At 42.7% G+C, this 26,411-nt stretch overlaps 1 protein-coding gene across 1 annotated transcript in view; it reads left to right on the forward strand.

Annotated features, from left to right (window-relative positions):
- The first annotated feature begins 3,985 nt into the window (after nucleotides 1-3,985).
- Nucleotides 3,986-26,411, forward strand: part of ANKRD33B (ankyrin repeat domain 33B) — a 41,251-nt gene continuing 18,825 nt past the window's right edge. Inside the window, exon 1 of the mRNA XM_072851352.1 lies at nucleotides 3,986-4,408. Within this exon, the coding sequence (XP_072707453.1) occupies nucleotides 3,986-4,408 (423 nt within the window). The remainder of the gene's footprint in view (nucleotides 4,409-26,411) is intronic.

Here is a 26,411-nt window from a genome sequence, read left to right on the forward strand (position 1 = left end):
GGAAGGAAGCGATTTGGCTCTCATGTTTAACAGTGTGGTACTGCTATGACTGCTTGTACTGCCAGGTGACGATACGCTGCTCCCAGCACACACCTACAAAGCAATGGGTGAGGAGGCCAGTGGCTGCAGAAAAACCTATCTATCTGATGTGCAAGCAAGAATTTATAAAACCCTTGCATCGTTGAAACTGCTTAAGTTGCCAGTTTGTGGGAATACACCAGGAAGGTGCATAAACAGCATAAATGCCTTACCAACAAATGCTAACTAAGCCTCAGGTTCTCCTCTGGTAGCTTTTTACAGGCAGATAAACTAAGGAAGAGACAAATACCCTCAGGATTTCAACAGTGAGTGCATAGACATCAGATGGGTAAAAATAAAACATAAGCAGGCTTCTTGTTAATCAGAAATTTCAGATACCTAAGCAATGTAAGCAACCAAAACTAAATATTTTTACATTTTTTTTTTATTAAGGAGACCAATGCTTTTGTTCTGACTAGATTTCATTTTTAAGAATACTGGCAATAACTTTCAGTGTGTTGCAAATTTTTTCCTTAGGTTAAATTACTGAATGTGAGAAGGACACGTAACACTCACTCAGTCTTCATACTACTTTTACTATTGCACATGAATCTCATTAAATCTCAATCTCAGAATTATTTATAAATGAAATGGCTTACAAACCTTAATGAGGCAAACTGGGGGCACCTGATGCTATAGTCATTCCAAAAATCGATTTCTTCAAGGGAAGCTCTATCTGCGTAGGGACAGGTGGGATCTGCTCTGGATATTTTAATTTCCTGCCTTGTTAATTCCCAGCAATAAATTTTGATGAGATACTGATGATGATAATGACTAATAATTCTGGGCTATTTGCTTTAAGATTATAATCTTTATTTCTTTGCTTTTATTACAAAGTTTATAAATACCAGCATTTAACTTCAATAATGTTAACTGGTATCTTTTCTAGATGAAAGGTTTGAGGCTGTCCTCTTACAAATGCCATGAAAACGGCTTGTTTTGATAGTTTGAAAGCATTTGCAGACTTATTCTATGGCCTTTCTTCACATTGTTTTAATTTGATTTGCACACTGAAGCACAAACGACAGGAAACCCTGTTTGCCACATACAAGCTGTGTCACTGAAAGAGCTGCGAAACCAGGCATAATCTATTTTAAATCTATAACCGTGCCCAAGCAGGCTAGCCTTGGTGGGAGCCTCTATGCTGACAAGATAAAGGGCTGCAGCATCATCTCAGAGAACCACGTAACAGTTTATGTCCAAATAGCTGCACCTTTCTGTGGTAGCTTATTGACAAGCTGCCCAGAGATTAAATAATTTGAACCACAGGCTCAACAGCAGTTGTAAAAGTGAAAAATTCAATGGCAAACCCAGTGTCTGCTCTGTACTAGCCCGACACCTTGCTTTGAAAGCTCAAGCCATGTAACACTGTTCTTCGAGAGAAAGGATGAAAGCGTCAAGCTTAGGTGAGAGAAGACAGTTTTCATCTCTGAGGTCCCTGCAGAACCACTACAGCTGTGGGACCAAACTGATTCATTTCTTCTCCATTAATAAGCCAATAAGATAAACTCTGAACAGAGGATAAAAAAGCATGAATTTTCACAAACATTTTTTCTTATATTGAAATACCTCTTGTTTCCCACTAGTTAGAATTAGGGGTTTTCGGTTGGGTTTTAATTTTTTTTGCTATTCAAATTTACTGCTGCCTGCATCTTTGTTAACATATTTCATATAAATAAAAAAAATCTGGTAAATTAAGTAAATCTTTATTCTTGTGACAGAAACAAAGCAAGTCTATTTGATGAATCAGTTCTTGTGGATGAGCTGAACCTTCACCCCCCAAATTTTGTTCCTCTCTAGTTAGAATTAGTTTTTTCATTTTTTCTGCTTTTCAAAGTTACTAAAGCCAAATGTCTTCCTGAGCTTTTATGATGAGTTCAGGCTGAGAACAACACAAACGCTCCCCGCCAGCTGCAGGGTCTCAAGAAAAAACAAAGTTCTTCCAAAATACAAGTGCTACTCCAAGAAATAACATTCTGTTGGGCAGATCAGTGGCCACAACTAACTGAGTAGGAAACAAAAAATGAACTGAATGGAGCCCTTAAACTTTGTGAATGCAAATACTTAAGAAATTGATAGGCAATAAGCGTAAGAAGTTAATCCTACGGAGCTGTCACGCTGCAGGTAAAGCCAACTCGGAAGCTTTTGATTTGGGAACAGACACATAGAGCAGTATTGGACTAAGGGCCTTTCTTTGCACAAAGAAATAACCAAAGACAGGCAGCATCAGCATGAACGTTGTTGGTAATATACGTCAGCTGTGATCTCAGAGGTGTCTGGAGGTGAGCAAATAGTTTAATCTCCTTTCTTCCCAGTTTAGCTTCTTTGCAGAAGCAGCCAATCAGGGAGCTATTTATTACTAATTCCGATTACAGATATCCTTCTGCCAGCCGCTGGGCTAACCCCGCCAGTTAGAGATCAGCAAGAAGCCACTGGGCTTTGTATCACCCGTGACATCTGGTTCCCACGATGTTTTCTTGACAGTAAACACTCAGGCCCCTTTACTCACAGTTACGTTTTATTTTTTATTCATACCTTCTGTTAATGTAAAAAGTGTGTATCATACTCTGCCTCGCCTCATGCAGAAATACAAGCTCGTTACAGACAGACTGGGACTCGGATGCTGGACATTCACCTGCTGAAGCATACCATATATATGAGGTTTGCTTCGAAGTGCGGTGAGGTGAAACCAAATGTCCTGTTTCGTTGGCCAAAGGGCTTTCCCCCAGCGTTTCCTTGCTAGTGAACGGTGCTAATCCATGGCATTTAAAAGGGAAAAAAGGTTTCAGAACTGTGACAAAGCGGGAGCTCAATGTACACATGCATTTTCCTCTCAATCTAATCTCCAAATGCCTTCCAGAAAAAGTAAGTGCCTGACATCTCTACAGTTGGTAAACTGTAGGGGCTGTGTTATGTGATTTAATGAATTGTTCGCTTTAAAGTAAGCTCACCCTCAAAGCATTCAAATTCTATGTAATCGTTTTCCTTAGTTTCAATATTTATTTCAAAATAGAAGTTGTAGTCCTGAAAAGTTTTGCATACATCGCTGCCATCGCGGCTTTCGGGCCCCCACAACTGGTGCTGAAGGACTAGCGGCAGCCTCGCCCTCACCCGCCCCGGGTACCTATGGCCCCACTCCCCCGCTTCTCCCACCCGCGGGTGGGCTTGCGGTGGGCGATCTCTCCGCACAGAAGCGCAACCACCGCCGGGACGCGAAGCAGGACGCGGAGCTTGGAGGTGCTCGGGACGCGCAGGTTTCGCGCCGGACGCGCAGGTTTCGCCCGGACGCGCAGGTTTCGCACCGGTGCGCTGCGGCTGGGTTGCGCGGCGCGCAGCGAGCGGCGGCGGCAGCTGCTCGCCCCCCCGCCAGCCGCTTTTGCACCGCGCCCTGATGTCAGCGCGCTAAGCCGGAGCCCCAATCTCCTCAAAGAGATGCTGAGCGGATTACGGGCCAGGAGTTTGCTAAGTGCCTCCTCTCCCCAGACCTGCCCTGCCTGCCGGCAGCCTCTCCCCGCTTACCGCAGCCGCCGCTCTGCCGGCCCGGCCACGGTAAGCGGGCCTGGACCGGCCCCCCGGGGAAGCCCCAGGCGGCAGCATGCCCCGGCCCGGGGGCGGCCGCCCGCCGGGCTGCTGCGGGGCGACCCGCGGGAGGGGCCCGCAACTTGCGTGAGGGGGGGCAGAGGGATCCCCTGCCCGCCGCGGCTTCGCACGGGGAAGAGCCGCAGCCCCCGGCGGGGCAGCGCTCGGCGGGCGGGCGGGGGCTGCGGGGGCACCGGCCGCCCTGAGCGCCCCCCCGGGCAGCGCCCCGCGGCCGGCAGGCGAGGGCGGCCCGGCGGAGCCGCTGGCCGCGGGGCCGGGCGCCGCTCGGGGCGGCGGGGGGCTCCCGCGTCCCGGCCCCGGGGCCAGCATGGTGCTGCTGTCGGGGGACGGGGAGCAGCTGGCCGGGGAGCGCGTCTGCCCCGCGCCGGCGGCGGCGGCGGAGATGCCCAGCGCCGAGGCGGAGAGCAGCCCCGAGCAGGGGGCGGCGGGGGCTGCCGCCGAGGGGCTGGACGAGGAGGAGGAGGAGGAAGAGGAGGACTGCGAGGAGTACGAGGACTTCTCCGAGCTGCCCGACACCTGCAGCATCGCCTCGGACGACTCCTTCTACCCGCCGGGGGGGCTGGAGGACGACGACGAGGACCGCTGGTCCCTGGAGCGGGGCGGGCGCGACAGCCCCGAGGCGCTCAGCCTCTTCCGAGCCTGCTGCACCAACAACGCCGTCGTGCTCAAGGCGCTCATCCGCCAAGGCCCCGAGGAGGAGGAGGTGCGGGAGACCGACCGCAACCGCCGGGTGAGCACCCGCGGGCGTCCCGGCGGCGGGGAGAGCACGGCCGCTGCCGCGCCGCCCCCCAGCCCCCCGGGAGCGGAGCCGGGGGAGAGGGCGGGCGTGGGTTGGGTGACACCGCTTTCGGTCGAAGGGGCGCTGGGCTGCAGCCCCGCGGGGGACGGGAGCCCACGCAGCGGGGACGGGAGAAGGGCGCGAAGCTTCGCCCTGCTAGACGTGACTTTCCGCCTTTGGGAAAGCAAGGGTCCGGTTTATGGGAAAGAGAAAGGTTGAGATTCCAGTTCTCCCGCCGACAGCTTTGAGTTGGGTCTTGTTTTCCGGCAGTTTACTGGGGAGAGAGTGGCTTCGCTAGTCACGGCTGTGTTCAGCAGGGCTACACCTTCCTCTTTGCTGGCCACTCCATCCCCTGCAGTGCTTCACGCTGTACACCTTGAGAAGTTGAACAACCGATCAAGTTTACGTTTTCCTTTTTTTTTTCGTTAGCTGCCCAAAAAATGTAAGCTTGCCCCCGGTTCCTAGAATGCCAAGCAGGGCTTGGGGTATTCCTGTGCTAAAACCAGACTTTTCCGAGTTCTCCTGGTATTTGTTTTGCTGCTGGTGAACTGGTTTTGGGGGTTGTGTCAGTACAAGGTTTGTGGTTCAGTTTTTGCCTGTTACTTAGTTAATTGCAGGGACAGAAACGTACTTCACTAAGCCAGAAGGTGAAAACTTGGGAAAGATTTCCTGGGTAACGCGTAACTGGGATGTTTGAGCAACAACATTGAAGGTTAGCAACAGCAACTCCTCTCACTAGTATTACTACAATTTATATTAAAACTAAGACATTTTTACTTGTAGTTTGCATAAGCAATCTCCAAAAAATTTTCTATGACTAGTCTATGACAGGAATGTTTTGAAAGAAAGCCTAAGTCATTTTAATTGGGCAAGTGACTTGTACATTCTGGCAAAATAAGTGGTCTTTGCATCAAAAATAATGCAATAATTTGGGTTTGGACCTGTTTGGAGAGGGGATTTTTTTGTGTCTTAGATGTATATACTTGTAGGATTTCTCCTACAAAATATCTTTACTTCCCCACCAAAGGATTGTTTTTAATACAGATTTTCTAGTGATCTGATTTACAGTAAGCTTCTGCAAAAGATACAAATGGAAAAAGTTGTATTAACACGTCTGAGGGGGCAGCAACCTATGGCATTGGGGGCGGGAATGAGCAGCAGAGGGTAGAAATGTTTTAAATAAACTTTTCTGCCCAGGCCAACATACGGTGTAGTTATACTCTTAATCAGTAACATGTGAGATCCAAACGTACGTTACAGGAGATTTTGAAGATCCTGCAGACACATCTGTCCTGTATATGAGGTCTGGGCCTGAGCTGGAGCCCAAACCCACCCTTGGCATTGCATGGACACTCATCTCCGCCGAGGCCCATTGATGCAGCGTGCCTCAAGTGTACGATGGTGGGGAAGGTTTGGCCCCACCATACTTGTGGCATAAAAGACCAAGTGCCCCAGGGCTGTCCTTGCTGAAAAGGTGGCCTTCCCACCCAGCAGAGGGTACGCAGATGGCTGTGAAGCTGGAGGCATCCTCCGCCTCCGGGCTGGGGTTGTGCAGCGCTGAGTCAGGGGGTATGAACAAGTCAGCGTAGTCATCAGCCCTCATCCCACAGCAGCTCCTTCTGCAGAGGTGATCAGATCAGGGTTGTGAAAACAGTGAATTTACATAGTTGGACAGCCCTCCCTTCGCCATCCCACTTCCCAAAAAGCACGTTACTCCTCCTTATCTCTTCAACTTCCCAGAAAAGAAACAAAATCGAAGCTTGAATCCAAACTGAAAGTTCCTCTTTTTTGCTCATACTGTTAAAAAAAAAAAAAAGGTTTTCTCTACTTAAGCAAATACTCCATTTGACCTGAAATTAAACTTTGACATCAAATTACCTTTTCTGATTTTTGATGAAAACAAAGAAGTTCTGTAATTCAACAACTTCTGGAAGCCTCATTAATGATCTGGGAGACATGAGTTCAGTTTCTTTCTCTGCCTGAGGGGATATGAACCCTCACAGTGGTACAGAGCAGGACGATCTAACTTTTCCAGACAGATGTGAATGGGATGGGAGCAACCTTTCTGCCGGGAAGCTGAAACGTCAGGTGTGACTGTGGTCCCGATGTCCCGGCGGCAGGGAGGGCAGGCCTGCGCACTCCTCATCCCCTCTTTCCTGGCATGAGAGCAGGGGATCAGCCCCCAAGCTGGCCGCCTGGTTAAACTGCAGTCTGTTCTCCAGTCTTTCAAGAAAATGTAGAAAATAACCACTGACTCCTCTTCTGATTTTGTGCATCTAGTCCCAATTTTTTTCTCAGCCAGTGCTGTTCAGAAAATCAGGGCAAATTCACATTATTTTGCAAAAGAATAGCCACCATTTTTCACAGAACTTTACCTGACAAAAGGGAAGTTTTACTCGGCTCTTTTAATGCCTTTTCTGTGGAATTTTTGCAGCTCTTGAATTTGCATGTCATATAAAATCATTGTGCATTACTCATAAACAAAAGTTGAAAAGTTAAAAGTAAAACTAAGTAAAACTTAGTTTTACTGCTAAAAAGTAACTGAAGGAGTTACATACACCACTTGTGCTAATAAAATTTTTCAGTTGCTGAAATCTGTACTGTTGGCTGCTTCTTCTTTCAGCATCTTCTTTCACCAGGATAATGTTTGTTTACCATGCTATCTGGCATGCATTTATTGGAAAGCATCTTTTCTTTCTTTTTTTTTTTAATTTTTACACTGTGAATAAAGAAGATGAACTTTTGTTTCTTCTAAGATCTTGTTTCTTTTCTGCGAGGCAGGAGCGAGAAGGAAGAATAACTTGCTTTTTGAGAAGTGGGATGGTGAAGGGAGGGCTGTCCAACTGAGTAGCTTAACTATTTTCACAACCCTGATCTGATAACCTCTGTTAAGTATGTACAATGCAGTTTCATTTTCATAATTCAAAAATTACTTCTTTTCAAAAGAGACAAAGCACGTAACAGGTTATGGTAGTAAGACGATGTCATATGATTGTCATTGATCCTGAAAGTAATTAAATTCAAATCTCAAAGCATAACATGATGAAGAAACTTCCTGATGCTTAAATTCTTTAAATGAATTGGGTGCAAACAGCTGGAGTTTTGCCATTGTTTTGTTTTTAAATTTTGACCTCAGCCCTAAAGCAATTCTGTTTGTAAATTTAAGATTCAGAACGAATTATTTCTAAAAATGCTACGATCCAGAGGTAACCTTACTTATTTTCCTCAATCTTGTTTATTGAAATACATTCATTCTCTCTTTTGAGACTGTTTGCCGAGGCTGGATAGTGGGTCTTCGTGACATTTCTGCAGAAGTGTATTTTTCCCGTGCTCTCTCCGTGAGCTGCAGAACCGCTCACTAGGCGCAGGTTTTCATTAAAGTCACCTTCCTGCAGTAAACCAGACTCAACAACATCCGATTTATTACTCACCACATGTAGCCTGAAGACCGGTACCTTCCCTGTCTCGTTTTCATTACTGTTGAGACAACAACAGTTTATATCTCATTGTCGGCATAGGATCCCCAAAGGGTTGATCCCTGCATCTCTGTTGCACTGCTCTCCGTATATGGGTCCTGAAAGACTGGCTCGGTACTGCTCGTTTCCTCTCCTTGCCAAATCTAATACCAAAATATTTGGAAAACATCTATGACAGCATATAATATACTAATTGTAGATCATGCAGGGTGGCCTCTCATTCATTAATGTTGATGTATTTACCTGCCTCACGCTGGCAATAGAGAGGGATTTGCAAATATGTATGAAAAAATAAAATCGTGGCTCTGGTGGAATCTCCTGACCTGGCTGAGACCAGAGCGTCATCCGATAATGACGCTGCTTTTCTCCACGTGCTGTGGGGACTGGTTTTGCCTCCTTACTAGCCACATTTCCAGAATTTCAGATATTTGCATCTCATAAGTTTAATATAACTTATTATTAAATCTCTCCTGGAGACCAGGATTATATATATTCAGAAAGACAGAGTTTCAAAATCTGGTGTTACCTAACTGCAGAATGAAAGCAAATTTAGAAATTTGCCATGACAATAGAGAAGCCAATAAGGGATGGGGGAGAGAGAGAAAAGAAGGCAAAGAACATTCCCATGCCAGATTGAAAATAATCACTGCAGCTCATCCTCAGAAAGGTTTTGTGTTAACCATCTATGTGATAGACTCTGTATTAGCAGGTATTCTGCAACTCCATATTTTGAAGTTGACATACGTGTGAGAATATTCTGTTGTAGTCTTTTTCAGCTTTTCATTTTTTATGTCATTGTTCAATGAGTCTTTCATCAGTTCTGTAGATAACTAGGAACCAATTTGCACAGTTTATTGTTGTAAGTATACCATCATATAGTGGAGATCGTACATTTGTGATCTTCATTTTGCCCCCTTAAAAGGTGTGAAGACAAAATAATCTATGTGGCTCAGCTTGTAAGCTCTTTCTTCTTTCAGAAAATATTCCTAAATCCATAGATGAGCACAGTTAACTTTTCCCGTTAATGCTTTATCCAGGCTGCTGTTGATCAGTACTGCTCTGGAGTAAGTTTTCCTTTGAGGCACAATAGTTCTGCAGCTCTGTCACCAAGTGGGCCTGGATTTGTTTGTTTGTCCCTCTCTCCTTTTTCTGCTGAAGGAAGAAGATAGGGGTTTGAAGGCTTTGTTCCTCTTGATCTAAATTTCTTTTGATTTCCCCTCTCATGATGCTTAGTCCTGGGGAGGGACAGCAATGCATCAAAAGCCTGAAAGTTGCTGTTACTGAATAAACAAAAATAAGGTAGCGATGTCCTGGCTAGAAACCTACTTGAAAAGCTCGTGAGAACGTAGGGTTGTGCCAGCTGTGGAAGTAAGCCCAGAGAAGTAGGAGCAAGAGAGAAATTTCCAGGGAGGAGGGTTCACACCATGGTGTAGTGCATGAATTAGGAAGATGGTTTCCCTGCTCTCCTTCTCTCCTCAGCAGAGAGGAGTGGGTTTCTCCGGAGGATGATTCAGATGTCTATGTTATGCTCATGCTCTAACTGCTGTCCCCTCACCCCCCGCCAGAAAGCCTCCCTTTGCTGACTTTTGAGAGAGTTTGCAGCGACTGGGCACATGAGACTTATGGTTTGGGCACAACGAATACCTCCTGAAGTGAACACGCTGCATTGGAGAGCATCAGCAATCGAGTGGAGAAGCTTCTCTGAACGCAGCCTAGGTTGGTTTGTGTGTCGCTGGCTGTAAAAGGACGTTTTGGAATGGCATCACTCACCCAGGCACCCAGACCCATGATGGCATTTGAGGCATCAGACATGTCATAGCGGTCTCCCTGCCCTACGCTGCAGACTGCTCCTCAGCAAGGCCAAGGAGCCCACAGGCTTTGTACTACCACAGCGAGACTGCTTCGGGCAGCTCAGCTAGTTTGGGGAGCATTACCCTTCAGAGTTGTTCACAGAGAGATGCACAGTGAATCCTCCATGGAGCTGACACCTGAATTTGTCTTTGCCAAAGGGCTATGCTCCTAAAGTTGTGACTGGCTGAGAAGGGCAGGGAGCCAGTGGTTCAGTTCCCGCTTCCCGGGTGAGGGAATATTGTGCTGGATAATGTTTTTCTAGAAAGTTATATATCACAAAAAGGATCAGAGCTTGTGTGACACTCCATTAACCTGTTTTTATTAATTTTGTTATCTTCACGATGCTAACGTGCAAAAATAAAAAATTAGGAGTAGAGCATTTTGTGGTGAGGGATAAAGATCTCCCTGTCACATATCGCTTTTCAGTTGTCATGGCACATAGCGTAAGTCATCCCATACCAGAAAAAGGATTTGAAGAATGTCGTCTGCTACAGTGCTGGGAACTTTTTTCATATTTTCATAGGCAGTTTCAGTTCCCTCATATTCTCTCATACAAGGTATTCTCGTGGGAGGGATTGTATCGAAACTTAACATCATGACACTAAACCATGAAAGGGAATTTTTTTAGAGTGGAAATAGTTTTAAAAAGACCCTAACAGCAAAAGTCAACTAATCTAAATCCTTCAAGAAAGTACAGAAATACCCAAATGCACTAAAAAAGTCCCTGGAAATACCTATGTGTTTAAAAAGGAAGTGAGTGAGCAAGGCAAGGCAAGGAATAGTAGATGTCAAAAAACAGCAGCTGCTCAAAACAAATTGGGAACCCTTCAAATCCTGTAATTACAACTCAAGGGAAGCCATCAGAAAGGAGTAGATAGAGCATGGAAAATATGAAGTCAGTTGGCTAAGAAGGAATTCGGTGAGCTAACCGGAGTGTAGACCAGATTGATACAGATAGGCACTCGGAGGCGTTGTCAGAAGAGCGTGGGCAGGTTAGCTGTCTGCCTGCCCTTGTCTGCATTCATCTGAAGTGTTAGGTGAGTAATGCCGTTGTAAATCTGGCACAGAAACATATCCTTTAAAATAACTTAACTGAAGAAGAAGTATATGCCCAGAACATGATTTCTATGGAGTAAAGGGAACAATTAATATGGACCATGAGGGTGCTTAGACATAAAGAAGGGAAATGCAGGTCTTTAGCAGACCACTGGAAACGCATGACCAGACCTGCTGCATCCTCCATGCAGGAGGACAGACAGGTAGTAAGATATAATAATAGACACGTAGTAAGATATAATTTGTACTTAGTGTCAAAAGCAGCATTAGCTAACAGATGTAACTCTTAATGAAATTGATAGATACAGATTTGAAGACCTCATCAACATGAGAAAGTTGTACAAGTTTAATCTAGTTTCAAGTGATGCAGCTTTTAGAGAAACCAGATGAAGAGTAGTTTCCTTGAAGAATTTTGACAAATTGTTTAATGTAAAGTGAATGGAACAGGAGAGATGTTTTTAGCATGATGGTAGCCCAGAAGTAAAGGTCATAGCAATCTTTTGTTCAAAGCAGTGTTTCATGTTAGTATCTTAAATCAAGTATGTGGACTTGCAGAGCTCCTCAGAGGTGCAGGGATGATCCTGGTTACACAGCTGAGCACAGGTTGACTCCAGATGTAATCAAATATAGCTGCATTTAAAATCTAATGGTAGTCTAACAAGACTGGTTGTCTGGCACATCTGTCATCAATAATTATGACAGATCTATAATGGTGTCTTTAATAGAACATGTCTGTAACACAGGTAAGAAATGTGACCTCAGGATGCCTTACTGCATTTTTCCAGGAGAACCTTTGAGGTTTATTTCACAGTGCACAATGTGACACTGCTAATTCCTTCATCCCATTAGGAAATGAAAATTTATATTCTCATGGAGGAATTACCCAAGAAGGAATTTTGGCACTCATTTTCTCCCTTAAAGGTTCCTAAGATCCTTTCCCTGAAATTTTATTAAGGCATAAAATGCTCTCAAAAATTCAAGACTTAGATAAAATTGGGTTTCTTGTAGCTTGGTATTTTAGAAGGGTTATTTGGAAAGAATGCATACATATTGTAAATAGGCAACTTCCAACAAAAGTTCCTTTTGATGCTGAAGCTGCAAAAAAGAGTAGATCTAAAAGAACTTAAGAAGGAGAAAGGAGCTTCAGAAAAGTCCATTAAGAGCAATTGTCTTTAGAAAAGTCAGGTTTAAATCCTGCAATAAAGGAGGTGGAAAAAGACAGTGACATTGCTCTCCTCCTTGCATATGGTAGGACTCAAGACTCCCATGCAGGAGACTTAGGTTTTTAACCGCTGCCTGATACAGGATAAGAAAACTCTAGAAGCATCCTGGGACATGCAAAAGAGACTTATTTTGCCTTTTTGCTGTCTATCCCAGCAATCTTGTATCTTCTTATAGCAGGAAATGAGCAATTTTTAATAATTTCTTCCTGTTTCTGCTTTGCCTCCCTACTATTGCTCTAAATGTAAATGTTGCGGTTCTGGCTTTTCAGCTCCATAAAATGGTATCTTGCACAGAGCATTGGTAGCGTCGAAGGTGCCTTAAAACTGGACCTCTCCAAAAAGATCTGGGAGTTCCCCTTACTGTAAGGGACGCCTGAAGTAATGGCTGGTTGACGTTGCTTCGTGGCTTCAGGGTGGCTTCAGAGAAGTGGGCTGTTCTCAGCTCGCTCCCATGTGGCTCGGTGGTTATTGAGGGGTGTTCCAGCTGGCCCAGCTTTGGACTGAGAGTCCTGTGAGGCAGAGCCAAGTGTGCTGCCTCTTTCCAGAATATAATCATGTCTGTGACAGAGTTTGTGTAGCCTGAAACCTGTCAGAGGTATCCAGTACTTCTTCCCAGAGAGGAAGAAGTCAGGGACTTCTTTGAAGGGATGGGCGCTTGGGGTTTGGCTGTATTTACAATTCACCCCTAAGCAGAAACCAACCACAAAACTTGGAGCTCAAAAACTATTTGGGGTATGAATGAGTTTAAAAGGGGTGATTTTAGAGATCCCACATCTGGGATGTGGGCAGTATGGCTGTTGCAATTTCAGAAGTTGAGAAGCAGAGGCCATCTTCTGTTAGTATGACACTACACAGAGGTTCACAATCCCAAAAGCCTTCAGTTGCTGTTCTTGCTGCTTTAGGTTTTCCATGCTGTATCTATATTCATTAGCAGATTTTGTCTTTTTTTAAAGAGGATATGATAAGACCAAAACTAAAACAAGCTGTACCTCCATGCTGGTTCGTGGTGGTATTCAGGCATTTGTTTTTGAGCCGTTCAATCAGCTTCAGTGTGCATCAACGTATGTAAAGAATGCATGATTATATGGAGAACCCCTGCATTGTTTTGATCCCAGCAACTCTACTGATACCTGACATACCAACATACACACTAGTGGAAGTGATTCATCTCTGGGCACTGTTGTTCTTCTACCTTCCCCTCCTCAAGGGCTAAGATTTCTAACCTACAGAAAAAAAAATTAGTTTCCCGTAGTACTTCTCCGTAAGCCTAAGGTAGCACAAATGCTTGGCCTGAGGGGTGTTTCAAATCTTCAGGTAAGGAGTGCTCCTTGAATTAGGATACTGCTCTGTGTAGAAATCACTTTTTAGGCCTCATGCCTGACCTGAAACCAAGTGCATGCCAATACTGTTCCTCAGGAAGAAAATGGAAGTTGAAACAGACAGCACCACTAAGAAGCATCTGATTGCTCTGAAAACCCGGGTCCTGGTTGAGTTTCAGTAGCCTGTAGAAGCTACCGTGCTTCAAGTACACTGGGAAAGAAAGTGGGTCCAAAAGCCCCAAAGTTCCCAAATTCTTCAGCTCCAAGCTAACTACCAGCAAGGCATTGCCTGTACCTCGTCTATCAAGGCTTTAGGTCTCAAAGCAGGGGCTCTGAGGAAGAAAGAATAAACGTTCCCGTCTCAGGCACTGGGTTCAGAGCTGTCTGCCACAGGAGCGGTGGATTCAGGTGCCAGCCGTGAGGGACAGCAGGTCCCCAGGGCCACATCTTTCAGCATCATCAGGAGCTTACCTCTGAGCTCCCTTCACGTCCTTTGGTCCTGCTAGTGCTGGAAGCGGTGATGTGGGCTGTGGTTCTTGGAGGACCAGGGTCAGCACTGCCAGGTGGAAAGGCAGGGATGGGGACACCCATCCCCGCATCCGGTAGTGCCCTTTTCAGAGATCTGAGACTTGCTTGTTTTTCACTCAGTCTGGCTTGTCGCTGGCTTTCAGGGGACATTTCAAAAAGGGCTTTGAAATATGTGTTAATGTTCACTTTTGCATGTGGCACAGGAACCACTTGTCAAATTAATTTTAGTCACAAGGTCTTGTGTGTGTGCTTGGGAACAATAGAAACTGTGAAAATAAATACTAACAAATGTTGAACAAGGAGTACAAGTAATCAAAGTACCTATTTGGATCTATCCAGACATTTCAGCAGGTACTATTATGTTCAAAATCTGTTCTACCACTCAAGAAGACATAGACTGAAAGATAAAAAAAACACAGCCCCATTACACACTTTGGTAACGATTACTGTGTAACAGAGCCCAACAAAAATCAGGTGATTTATTGTAATACTATTACGTGTTGGTAGTACTTCATCTTCACAGAGGAGAATGATAGTGAGACTGAGTAGTAACTCTTGTATGACTTTACAGGTGTTGGTTGCTTCGTGCCAGATGAGCCTAATGTGCATCAGGTTTATTTTAAATTACATTTCATTAAAACACGTTTGTCTTCCTCTAAAGAAAAGTGATACATGATCGCCAACTAAAATTCACTGTTGGTTTTGAAATAAAGATTGATTTGGAAAGCGTCAGTCAACTTGTAGAAAATCCCACTAGATGAGCACGGGCTGTGTGTGCATCGCCAGAGGAAGCCACCTCTGGCATAAGAGCACGTGTGCGACTGAGCTCATGTCCACCCTACTCAGAGTTAGCCTCTCTGGAGTGGACCAATGAAGTCCACGCAGCCACTGCTTGGCCCAGGTTTTCTCTAAATCTCAAGTGGTTCCCCTAATTCGTCCTTTTTTTTTAGGCTTTTCAGTTCAAAGTGCCCAAACTAAGTGCATCATTTGTTGTGTTACGGTTTTGGAAATCATTAACTATGCTGATACTAAAATTGGTATAATACCTATTTGCACATGCTGTATACTTATTTCAGGTATGGCAAGATAGCTTTCAAGTAGGATGACATAGATAATACGATGCTCCAGTTTTCCCCATATTGGTGGTTTTGGAGCTCTGCATGGAGCTGGGAGGTTTAATGCTGCTGAGATTTACTGTTCTTGGACCATGCACAGATGGACTTAAGGATGCTCCTAAGGATCTGCTCCTGAAGGAGGACAGCTAGTGCTCCACAGACTCAGTTATGATGAAACAAAAAGAAGCCAAATGACAAAAAGCTGTAGACGAAATAGTTACCATTTAACATGTTGTTTGTGGTTGGGTATATTTAATCAATCAACTCTAAAAATGCCAGTCTTCTGGTTTTGCCTCAGCATCCTGCAAAACTGCTTGATTTGTCCACGAGTGTGGCCTGTGAGTGATTGTTAAATGAACAAGGGCTAACTTTATAAAAATGACTGTTATTCATTTATGGGGTGGAAATGTAATTTTTTTTGCTCAGTGTAATGTATGTAATAAGACAGCACAGCTGAAAAGTTACATTAAGAATGTCATCCATTGCTAATAACAAAATGCCAAATTTATAATGGAATATTTAGTTACACCAACACCTACTATCTTCCTTTTAAATGCAGAAATACATCTTCATCCCAGCTTTTTATTCTCATTTTTCCTGTTTACCGCTAATCACCCTATGCTTATCCAATGGTTGGAGAGTTTCCTTCTCTATCATGCTCTTCATCATTATGAAACAGAAAAATTGCACAAATATTAATGGAATCTTCTTTGCAATATTTCTTCAAGGTAAATGTGTTTCTTTGCTCCCATCTCTTAGCAAATTCCAGTGCGTTGGAGTTGGGCACCACAAAAATGAAGAAAATTGTGTTTACAGGTCATGTCTATACTATTTTAATGGACGAGTGTCTCTAAGCCACCAAGTCTATTTCAACCAAAGGTCCTCATTTACCATACAGAAATCTCTGCAGTTGTTGATGTACCTCTGTTTATACCTTTAGTAGAAGTACACTTCCAGTTTTCTGAGCTTGCCAGCCTTTTTGCTTAGACGGTGCTTTCTAATAGCCACAGATGAGCCATGACATCTTGTGTGGCCTAATGCCGTACTGAGCTGATGGGAAGTATCGTCCTGTAACAGAAAACCAGAAAATCCTGGAAAGCAACACAGACAGCTGATGGATATGCAGGCCCATTTGCTAATTCCTAATTTTTTCAAGACATGAATAATATGGCTGCGGCTAAATGCTTAGTTATGTGAAAGTGCTAGTCCAGTAATTGCTATGATGTTTGGCCAACATTGAATGCAATAGGATATAGTCATCTTGTGAACAGTAATAGCTGTCACAAACTGAGATGGAATGTGTCAGGTAGCCAATATTCTTCTGTATCCTTTTATTTTATATAAAGATATTTATTTACAAATCTTCAGCTGGAGAGCTTAAAGAGCTTTTGTGATGAGTTATGGGCGTAAGAACATGTTTATTTTCTTTTATAAGCTATATGGCTTGCAGCCAGTTAAGCAAAAAAATTCATTTTTTTTTAGGATGTATTTTCCAACTATACATTGAAAATTCCCTATAAACTGGATATCTTTTTTTTTCTCCAGGGGCCTGGAGCATCATTCAAAGGTCCCTTGGTATGTTCAGATACTGCCCTCGTTAGTGAGCTTCTATCAACAAAAATGCCATCTGCAGTCGAGCAATGTCCTGAAGTACCAAAAGACTCTGTGCCAGACTGTTGTAATTCTTAGGCTGCTGTGGGGCACGGAGACATGTCAAGCTCACTGCAAGCAGCTCTGAAAAACCTCCATCAGATGTCTTTGATACATACTGCTTTTTTTGTAGCATGTTTCTTTTCCACGAAAGGTGTTCTTTTGTTAAGAAAACTGTTTTAAATGTCTACTATTTCTCTCATAGATATAGGTCCTTAAATTAAAAAGTAGATTGCTTATATAAAATCCTGGAGTCCTGACTCAAGAGAAGCTGTTTTGCAGTTTACCCAAATATTCTCCAGTTTTATGACGTAGAAGGACTGTTTCTGGATTGTTTGACTGAAACTGTCCTATAAAATGGATATATTGTATTAATGCGTTAGCAGTTTTTTACAAAGGCAGGTCATCTCTAGTAATTCCAGACATTTGAATATAAATGTGAAATTACTCCTCCCTCTTTTTTTCAGCTAATTCTATCTTCTTTACTTCAAATTCAACAATATATTCATGTTCAGTCCCTCCCTACATTTCTTTATTATTTAGATGAAAGAGGTGTTCATTGGAAGATGAGATTCTTAGATCCAAACACAGAGGCAGAAGATGCCTTCCTGCCATTACTGCATGGAGCGAGACACTCAGCTGAGATAAGCAGGGTGGTCACAGGCTCCGTATAAGAGGAAAGACTGCAGCAATGGCAGGCAGAGCCTCACTCAGCTCTGGCCGCTAGGTAATGGCATTACGAGTGTGTGCTGCATTTGCTTATTAAACTCAACCCGCCTTACTGTAGTTGACTTGAGACAGATACGATGGTGATGCTACTGTCTCTCACCTGGATATTCTAAATATGATTTTCACCTCTGCTGAACTATCTGCTCATACACTGATACCTGTTACAGCTGCAGTGGATGATAAATCCATATTTAGCCAATTGAGATAATCAAAGAGAGAAATTTAAAATGGGAATGCACACTTAACAAAACAAAAAAAAAAGCTGCTTTAGAACTATCTTCTTCAGGATTTTTAAAAAGTTGAATCTCCAAAAAATAGCAAGCTACCAGAGGAAAAAAAGATCGCCTCTGAACAGATTAATTCGATGTCACAGTGTGTGTTTTCTCAAACAAAAAATCAGATTGAGCCTCTTGCAGATAAGCATCATTGTGGATGAGCCTATTCCCTAAATACAGTGCTAAATTAATGTGAAGGCTGCTTGCTAGGACTTGCAAGCCAGTAGCAGCAGTGTTCTTGATACAGCCAAGTGCTATTCTCTGATCTTTCAAAAATGTAATTCTGTCTTTTGTTAAAACAGATGCACTTTTCACAGGGTGATGTTAAACCTGCAGGAAGGAACCATTCCTTAATGGGAAGTCCGAGGCATGCTGGATTTCATCTCCAGTGGCTGTATGCAGCCTATCTGTTACTTTATTCCTAAAATAGACAGAACTGTAGTTTGATGGTTTTTATAGCGGGAGTTAGGTCTTGCTCTCTAACCAGCCATGAACGTTATGGAGTCGTGAGCACTTGCAGGTGTAACTCACAAGAGCGCAACCCGCTTTGCCCTTGACCAAAGTATGTTTACCTAAAAACTAGAAAAGTGTCTGAAACATAACCCACATGTTCTGCTGTAATTTAAAATGCGATCATAGTCATCAGTGTTTCTAACAGTTATAAAACATGAGACACTTGGGCATAAAATTTATACTCTTAGTATTAGCAATGCTAGTTCACTATGCATTACTTGAAAATTGCATACTTTGTTTGAAGGTAATGTTTTCACCCAGAACTGAAAATCTCCGGTATTCAGAAAGGGTGAATTTACGAAGGCGGTGTTTAAACAATTATAGTTATTGGTGCCTCATCTCTCTTTGTGGAGACCCACTTTTCAGTGCAATTTCTTATGTGCAATTCAATTTCTTTCTTTCACAAGTCTTATGAGGAGTGGCTGAGGGAACTGGGGTTGTTTAGCCTGGATAAGCAGAGGCTGAGGGGAGACCTTATTGCTCTCTACAGCTACCTGAAAGGAGGTTGTAGTGAGGTGCGTGTCTGTCTCTTCTCCCAAGTAACAAGTGATAGAAAGAGGAAATGGCCTCAGGTTGCGTCAGGGGAGGTTTAGATTGGATATTAGGAAAAATGTCTTTATGGAAAGGGTGGTCAAGCATTGGAACAGGCTGCCCAGAGAGGTGGTGGAGTCACTATCCCTGGAGGAGTTCAAAAAACGTGTAGATGTGGCACCTTGGGACATGGTTTAGTAGGCATGGAGGTGTTGGGTTGATGGTTGGACTAGGTGATCTTAGAGGTCTTTTCCAACCTTAATGATTCTATGATTCTCTGATTCTGGAGTGCTAGTAATTAGCAGCGCATAGGTGGGAAAGAGTGAAAGAGTTCTTATGAAGTCAGGAAACATAGCACTTTCCTCCAAGTTTCACAAGCCTAAATCCAAGGAGTAATACTTATAAAAATCCAGGTTTTAGCCTCCAGCATGGTCTTCTGTGATATTCCACAGTAGCTGCATTGCATGGAGCTATGGGATTACAGGATTGCAACCCTTTAAGATCACGAGAGTTGACACTAATCCATACATACCAAAATCCACTTTAGGTCTCTGACTGAAAAATAGACACCTCCCATCAGTTCACCACAGATGCCTCTATTGCTTAAAAAGTTTATTTGTTTTCTAAGGAGAAGCAGGAGACTTTTTTCATATTTATGGTCGAAGAAATCTTTTGCCTTCTTGGAGCTGGGGAAAAAACAGGAAGGTGCATAACTGAGATGAAAGCCGGTCTAGGTAAAACCAGATGCCTATCCTAAATAAAGGAAGCTCTTTCATTGTGGAAAGCATAATAAGGGCTTTCAAGAACCTGGATGCTTTAACATCTGAAGAACCATTGCTACTTGCACTAGTTGATGATAATCTGAAGAGACAAACTAATGAGATCCCATCAGTGGGATCTTTGCTTGATAGAAGTAAAATAATAACACCTGGTCCAGCTGGAGAAGCTTCTTCATGTCAATCAGTAATATTTCAGCATACATTTCCTCCTGAAGATCAGTATTTAGCTTGCGTTTTCATGAACAACAACTACTGATTGTTGTTACCATGTTATCCTCTTGGTTGAAAAGAGGATGCTGACTGTTGCTGTGTGATAACACATCTAGAGTGAAGTATGTAAGGTGAATCCTGTAGGCGAAATACTAATACATTTCTGTCATCTGAAGATCACTTGCCTTTCTGCTGTACAAGGGCAGCTGGTCTTCTCCCCTCTCTTTGTTTTCACTGGGGCAGAAAGTTTACCGCAGCTTCCTGGTCCATTCAGGTCAGTTCCAGGATCAATAAGGCTTGTTATTAGAAGATCCAAGATCAATAAGGAGGATTATTGTTAGAAGTGTTACAGAAAAGGAAGCAATGAGGTTCAAAAGCCAGAGCATAGGGGGAGGTTGGGAAGAAGAGACAATGAGGGTGTTATTTATCCATTGATGTCATTACGAAACTTACTGTCAAATGGCAGACTAAGATCCAGACTGGGCTTTTATTGCTCTTACAGATTCTTTAGATCAAAGGGTGAGGAAATAGCTGGTACTTTTGTGTGTGGTACTGTGCAGTGCTGTCTGTAGCGTGCAGGCAGTCCCCCATCTCTGGTGTCCCAAGAAGTGTATGCAGTTGCTCTTCTTGGTGAGTATAGGACCTCTGCAAGGAAGAGCTTTCACCCTGATGGGTTTTTTCTTCATCAAGTTGCTTTCCTTTTGAGGAAAGAGACCTTTTTTTTCCGTGTCAGATTAACCACTGATGGACAGACCTCTTCCTGGGCTCTTTCTTTAAAAGGTTTGGGTCTGGTGTGATTCCACGACCAGGAGGCTCAGAGAAACACAAGCAAAATGAATTTACAGGAGTTGGAGGAAAGGAACTGAAACTTCTTGGGAAGGTCTTTCCTAACATAACAGGAGCTCATTGCCACAACAGAGTGCTTGCAAGCTCATCGCTGGCCACGTGTTTTCAGAGAACTCCACGGTGAAAATGTGCTGCGGCCTTTAAAATGTTGTTTATAGAAGAGACAGATTACATACAATGATAGATTATGAGGGAGTAGAAGGTTGTGCATTTATCTTTCAGCCAGTGTCAAATTGAAATTTATTGTTTACAAGGATTTTGTGAATCATTACTTTTGGAGAGGTGTCCTGAAAAAATATACATTCAAACACTGTGTTTAGCTTCTTGCAACAGATCTAAGTTACAGTGAGCCTGTGTCTGACAGAACATAACAGAAAGGAAAATGTATCTGTTAAACACATAGAGAGGAGTTGAATGACATGCCTTAAAGCCAAAGGAAGTACTTTTGACAGAGTTATGTCAATGCGCAAAATGCATTTCACATGGCTTCTGAATCCACGACAAAAAAACGTTTTTAAAATGCTGCAAACTCTCCTTTTTTATCTTGAATGTGTGTGAAGATATGTATATATTTAGACAGCAGGAGATAAATTAACAGTAGTGTCTGTGAGGCCCAGGACTTGGAGTTCAGATCTAAACTGGTTTCTGAATGTTCCTAAAGGTCTTATGTGGTGAGAGGGTGCACTGGACTGAAGACACATCAGGTTTGGGTTATGCTGTTAGATGATCCGCCTTTGACTGTCATTTCGTTTAGCTCTTAGAGGTTTTTCCTTTCTGAAGAAAAAAACCATTATGCTTCCATGATATAATTGATAGGCAGACTACTATTGTAACATCGGATTTTGAAGTAATCTGGCAATCAAGATTCTCCAAAATGTTTTCCATACAATTATTTCCACAAAAGGTATAGTTTGAGCCTTATTACAAACTCTCTTTCTTTCAGTGGTTCCCAAACCCGCTGCAGCTTTGTACAGCAACTGGCTGATGCCGCAGGAGCTCCCAGCCTCATATATTCACAGGAGGAAGCAGTCAGCACTTCGCTGTTTTAAATCTATGGCTAGCTGGAAACACCTGTTCCAAGCAAAGCTTAATAATGTGCTGTTCATTTAAGGATCCGGAAATATATTATCCTTGTTCACAGGATGGTTTACAGCCCTTGGAAGCCTTGCTAAACGTTGCATAGCAAGCCAATGAAAGACAAAGAAATGAAATTAAAATCAGCTCACTGGGACAGGATCTTGGTGTCGGTGGGAATCTGTTACATTGCCTCCCCCAGCCCTCTGCAGTTAATGATTTGGGTTGCTAATGTTTAGAGCACCTTCAAGTGCAGACATGGGGTTCGTGGTAGAACTGCCTTCTGGGTTTACATCAGGATCCCGCCGTTAAAGTTCAGTACATTGTTTACATAGTTTTCTGAAGTCAGACCTCTCACTTTTTTCCTATAAATATCTCTTCCCTTACTTTTAAGCCAGAGCAGAGTGACCCGTGTTTAGCACAGCTATCAAAAAACAGGCATAGCAAAGAGGGATGTATAAATTTGGCTGCCATGTATCATGTGTTATTACTGTCAACACTATCAAAACTTAGCACTAACATTTGACAGTATTAACACTGATTAGTATGTGCTATACAAACAGGAAAGCTAGGATTAGTAAGGCCGCATTATTTGTCAGGGATCATCACTACTTAGTAGTTGTACCTAACTTGACAGTCTAAATAAACTGAAATTTAAGCTGATAAAAATCCTGTTACTTACCCTACCATCTTCCCACAGTCCTTTACAGTCAGGCACCCCATAAGCAGAACAGAGAACCTTTCCCTGAAAATGGTATCCTGGGCTGATTTCCCGTGTTATTGAATCCAGAGATAATGTCCTTTTAACATATGGATAACAGTAATATGCTCCACAAGGTGACCCGTCAGTTCATTTTAAGTATGTGTTATTTTTATTAAACAGTATTTCCTTAAAGATTCCTTACATATTCCTTTTCTAAAATCATACCTTGTTTACTTCTGCTGTGACCAGAGATCTCACAGACATTGCAAAGCTTAATTTTGGACTGATTGGATTACATCAAATGTCACTTCTGTTTTCGGTTGTGGAAAAATGATGCCACTTTCCTCTCTTTCCATAAAAATTTCTTCATTCTATATATTTGTTGCACAACAGTCTGCTGTCACTGGTAAAGGCATTTCTCCTACCTGATGAAACTTAAGACTGATGAGTACATTCCTAATACAGTCTTACCAGCTGTCACTGCAAAATAATACATTATTTTAACAAAATTGATCTTGAGCATGAATGTGTATACCTGCTAACATTGTGTGCAAATACATTTTTTAATATATATGTATATTTCAATGGAATTGCATTAAATTTCCTGACTCAAGCACCTCAATGTTAAAAAACACCTGAGTTAGCTGTAGCTGCTACTAGTTCTTGTCCATGTGTTCAGGTCTTCAGTTCTTTGTTTCAAGCTGAGGTTCAGAAGGGAAAGAACAATAAACCAATTTTCATGTGTTAACACAAGTCCAGTTATTACTGTTTTAAGACGTTACCACCAAGTGTCATCTTAACTTGTAGTAAAACAGCTGGCAATGCAACCCAGGCCTCCTGCAACTCAGTCAACACAGTGTCCCTCAGCTCATATTTTTTTGCAGGGCTGTTTCCACTGCTAGATGTCATCCTGAGTGCCCTCTGCTTCTGGCCTCCTTCTGCAGCAAAAGGGGTGGCCGAGAGGATGCGATACAGTGAGGAACAAAGCGGCCCTTTTCTCCGGTGGTCGGGAGAGGATGTGCCAGGGAGCATTGGCTGTTGGTCAGGCTACACAGTCAAAAAATGTCTTCTGTACTTCAGCAGCCCTCCAGACCTTTGGACACGGTGTGATTTGGGGGAGGCACATGCGGGGTGAGAGGCGGCAGCAGATGCTGGGGGAGAAAGAGTGTGAGAGAGAAGCCGCCTTCTGCAGCTCCTGGAGCATCCCTGGGGGGACGGGGTGTGGTGACAGGCTCCTGAGCAACCAGTGTTGTCTCAACCGGGGTTTCCCTGATGGGAAGATGAGGAGAACTCCCTGCAAGAGTGAGGAGAAAAAAGGATTGCTACTTCTGGTGTAATGCTCCAGTTTTCCTCCCATCAGGCTTCCCATGGGTTGAAGATGCAATCATCTGACTTCTCAGTTGTCCTCTCCCCCAGCTTTGGTCAAGGGAGCCATGTCAAGAGGCAGCCGGATGGCTGGCGTTGGGAGAAGATGTCGGACAGCGCAGGAGCTGGGGACATGTTCCAGCCTCCTGTGGAACAGTATACAACCCCCAAATCCCCATCAGCTCAAGGGTTTTTGATTTCCCATTGAATTATTTGCTTTTATTATGTGGCTTGATATTAAAAAAAAAATAGAGAAGGGTTAATCCCTCATAAGCGTCTCTCAGTACTGCCATATGATAAAACAATTTGTTTCCTGTATATCCCACCCACTGGAATATCTCTGGCTTCACAGCGTGTGTTTATCCGCCTTGCGTGTCCCTTTTGGCCCCTGGCAGTAGCTTCCTGAGGTTTCTGCCAGCTGCTTATATCACTAGTAATGCTGAAACCGATTCACACAATGTCCATGATAGTAAATAAGAAAAGTCACACTAATTTTATTACCTTTTCTGGTTGTCTGATTTATTACACAAGTGGCAGTGGTTTTCTTTGTTGTGTAATGCAAGCTTTTGCAGGCATAGTAAAATGAACTTTCCTGGGAGTATTTTTAGAGGTGATCACAGAGATTTGGATTAGAATAGATTAAGTAAGGACTTCTGCAGAGATGATACACATACTAAGCTATACCTTTACTTAAAGACATGTGGCCTGGCTGGCACAAGAGGTGTTTACGAAACGAGTGAAGTCGAACATATCCCACGAAATGGAGGGGGAAAATGGTGGGTTATCATCTGCGTGTCCGTGTTTTTAGCTAGCGGAGTGCAATTCATGCTGGGAAATGAATCTGTGAGGGGTCATAATGCTGTGAAGCAAAGGTGGCAATTTTGTGCCTTCAGTATTCAGGCGGAGGAAGGGGCAGTGCCATTTAAGCTTGCTTTTGGGTGCAAGATTGTGCTTCAGGCTACTGTGTTTCTCTGCAGAGGAGGCAGAGAGTTTTGCACGCCGCTGCTCCATCCCTGCTCGAATACTCTTTTGCACTTGTCTGATCGCTTTCCGCGGCAAAATCAGCATCTCTCCCCTCAGGCATGTGGGGTTTTGTCCAAGCAACAGTCGGACAAAATTCATTTAAATTCCTAGCTCTTTTTTGTTGCTCTCCTGACATAAATTTGTATGTGACTAAGCTGTTGCAGCCCTTTCTCTAAAAGGTCAGCCTAAATTATTTTGTGCAGATAATATTAAAGCTTATGTGCTTGATGGGTTTCTGTAGCACATAAACACCACTTCTCATGGGACTGATGACCTGAATAATTACCTCATCTCAGTCACCGTTGATCTAATCAGCTAAACCAATTACAATATAAGCGCAAGCCATTTATGAAAGTTTCTCAGATTGCTTTATGCAGATGGAAGGTTTTGTGCATTATACACAAATTAGTATATAGCGGATAGTGATGCTCAAGACTAAATTTTGCTCTGTTTTACTACAATGTAAACTTAGAATCTCTGTTAACCCAAGTTTCACAGAGTTGCAGAGTTTTTAGTGGAGATCAGAATTTCCCTCAAATAATTTTGTGACATTTATTTTGAAATACTTGACCTGATTTTTTTTTGCTTTGTATAATAATGAATTATGTTATAGTGAGTGACAGTTATATGTAGTTCTGTTCCAACAGTGAGTTATGTATAACACAAAATATTAAACATGAGTTATTATCTTCGTAAGTCAACAAGAAAAAGTTTAAATGCAACTTTTTATTCCTTTATATTTTATTATTCTTTCATTTCTATTATTCATAATATTGTTTGTGTAACATGCTTTTAACTTAGACAGAATTTTCATAGTTGTCCCTGCATATGATTATGAAGTACAATGAATCATTATCTCATTTAATTCAATTACATGCAGTTTTAATCATTGCTGTTAAACCAACCTTGCAGAATTGTCATTAATACTTACAGGCGCATGCAAAGCAAACCGGACAGTTTTTTATTACGTTGCGTATAAAAAGCAATGGGTAATGTCAATTCAGTCTTTTGCCAGACCCTTTTTTGTCTGGGTAATAGGTGAAAAGCTATAATAAGCTGTTTTCATTCTCAGTATCTTGGTGGAAAATAAGTTGCCTGCAGAGATTTTTTTAAAAGCTAAGATAATTGCATGCTATATGTGATTTGCTCTCCCGTTCAGCTTGAGTTCATTATTGATCCTCTAGTTTTTCTTGTGAGCTCTATTATATGTAATGATCTAGTGTACAAATAGCCTTACACCTGTAATTTTGTCATAACATCTGATTTATAAAACTGTCTCCTGAGATATCCATGACCTCACTTAATCAGACACATTGTTATGTCATTAGCCAACGCAGCTGAGCAAAGCAGAGTTTATTTTTACAGTGGCAGCACTATTCCAGTCTCACATGAAATCAAAGGTACGTGAAGAAATATCAAGTTTAAAAGGAATCAAAAGTTTCCCAAGACTATTTTATTCTTTTTCAAACATGCACATTTCAAGTTTATGCTTTTGTAGGAAATTTTAATACAATGCTTTTAGTCTGATTACAGGAGAGCATCTATGAAACTCTTACAATTTGTAAGCACTGCTTGAGGAAGGTGTTGTAACATCTGACTAACTTCAGGTAGTCCCACACCTGGAATGTCCATCTATGTACTCTGGAATGAAATTAAGAAAATTAGTTATACTTCACTTAGAATATAAGG

This window comes from Ciconia boyciana, chromosome 2, assembly GCF_034638445.1.
Source record: "Ciconia boyciana chromosome 2, ASM3463844v1, whole genome shotgun sequence".
NCBI classification, from domain to species: domain Eukaryota; kingdom Metazoa; phylum Chordata; class Aves; order Ciconiiformes; family Ciconiidae; genus Ciconia; species Ciconia boyciana.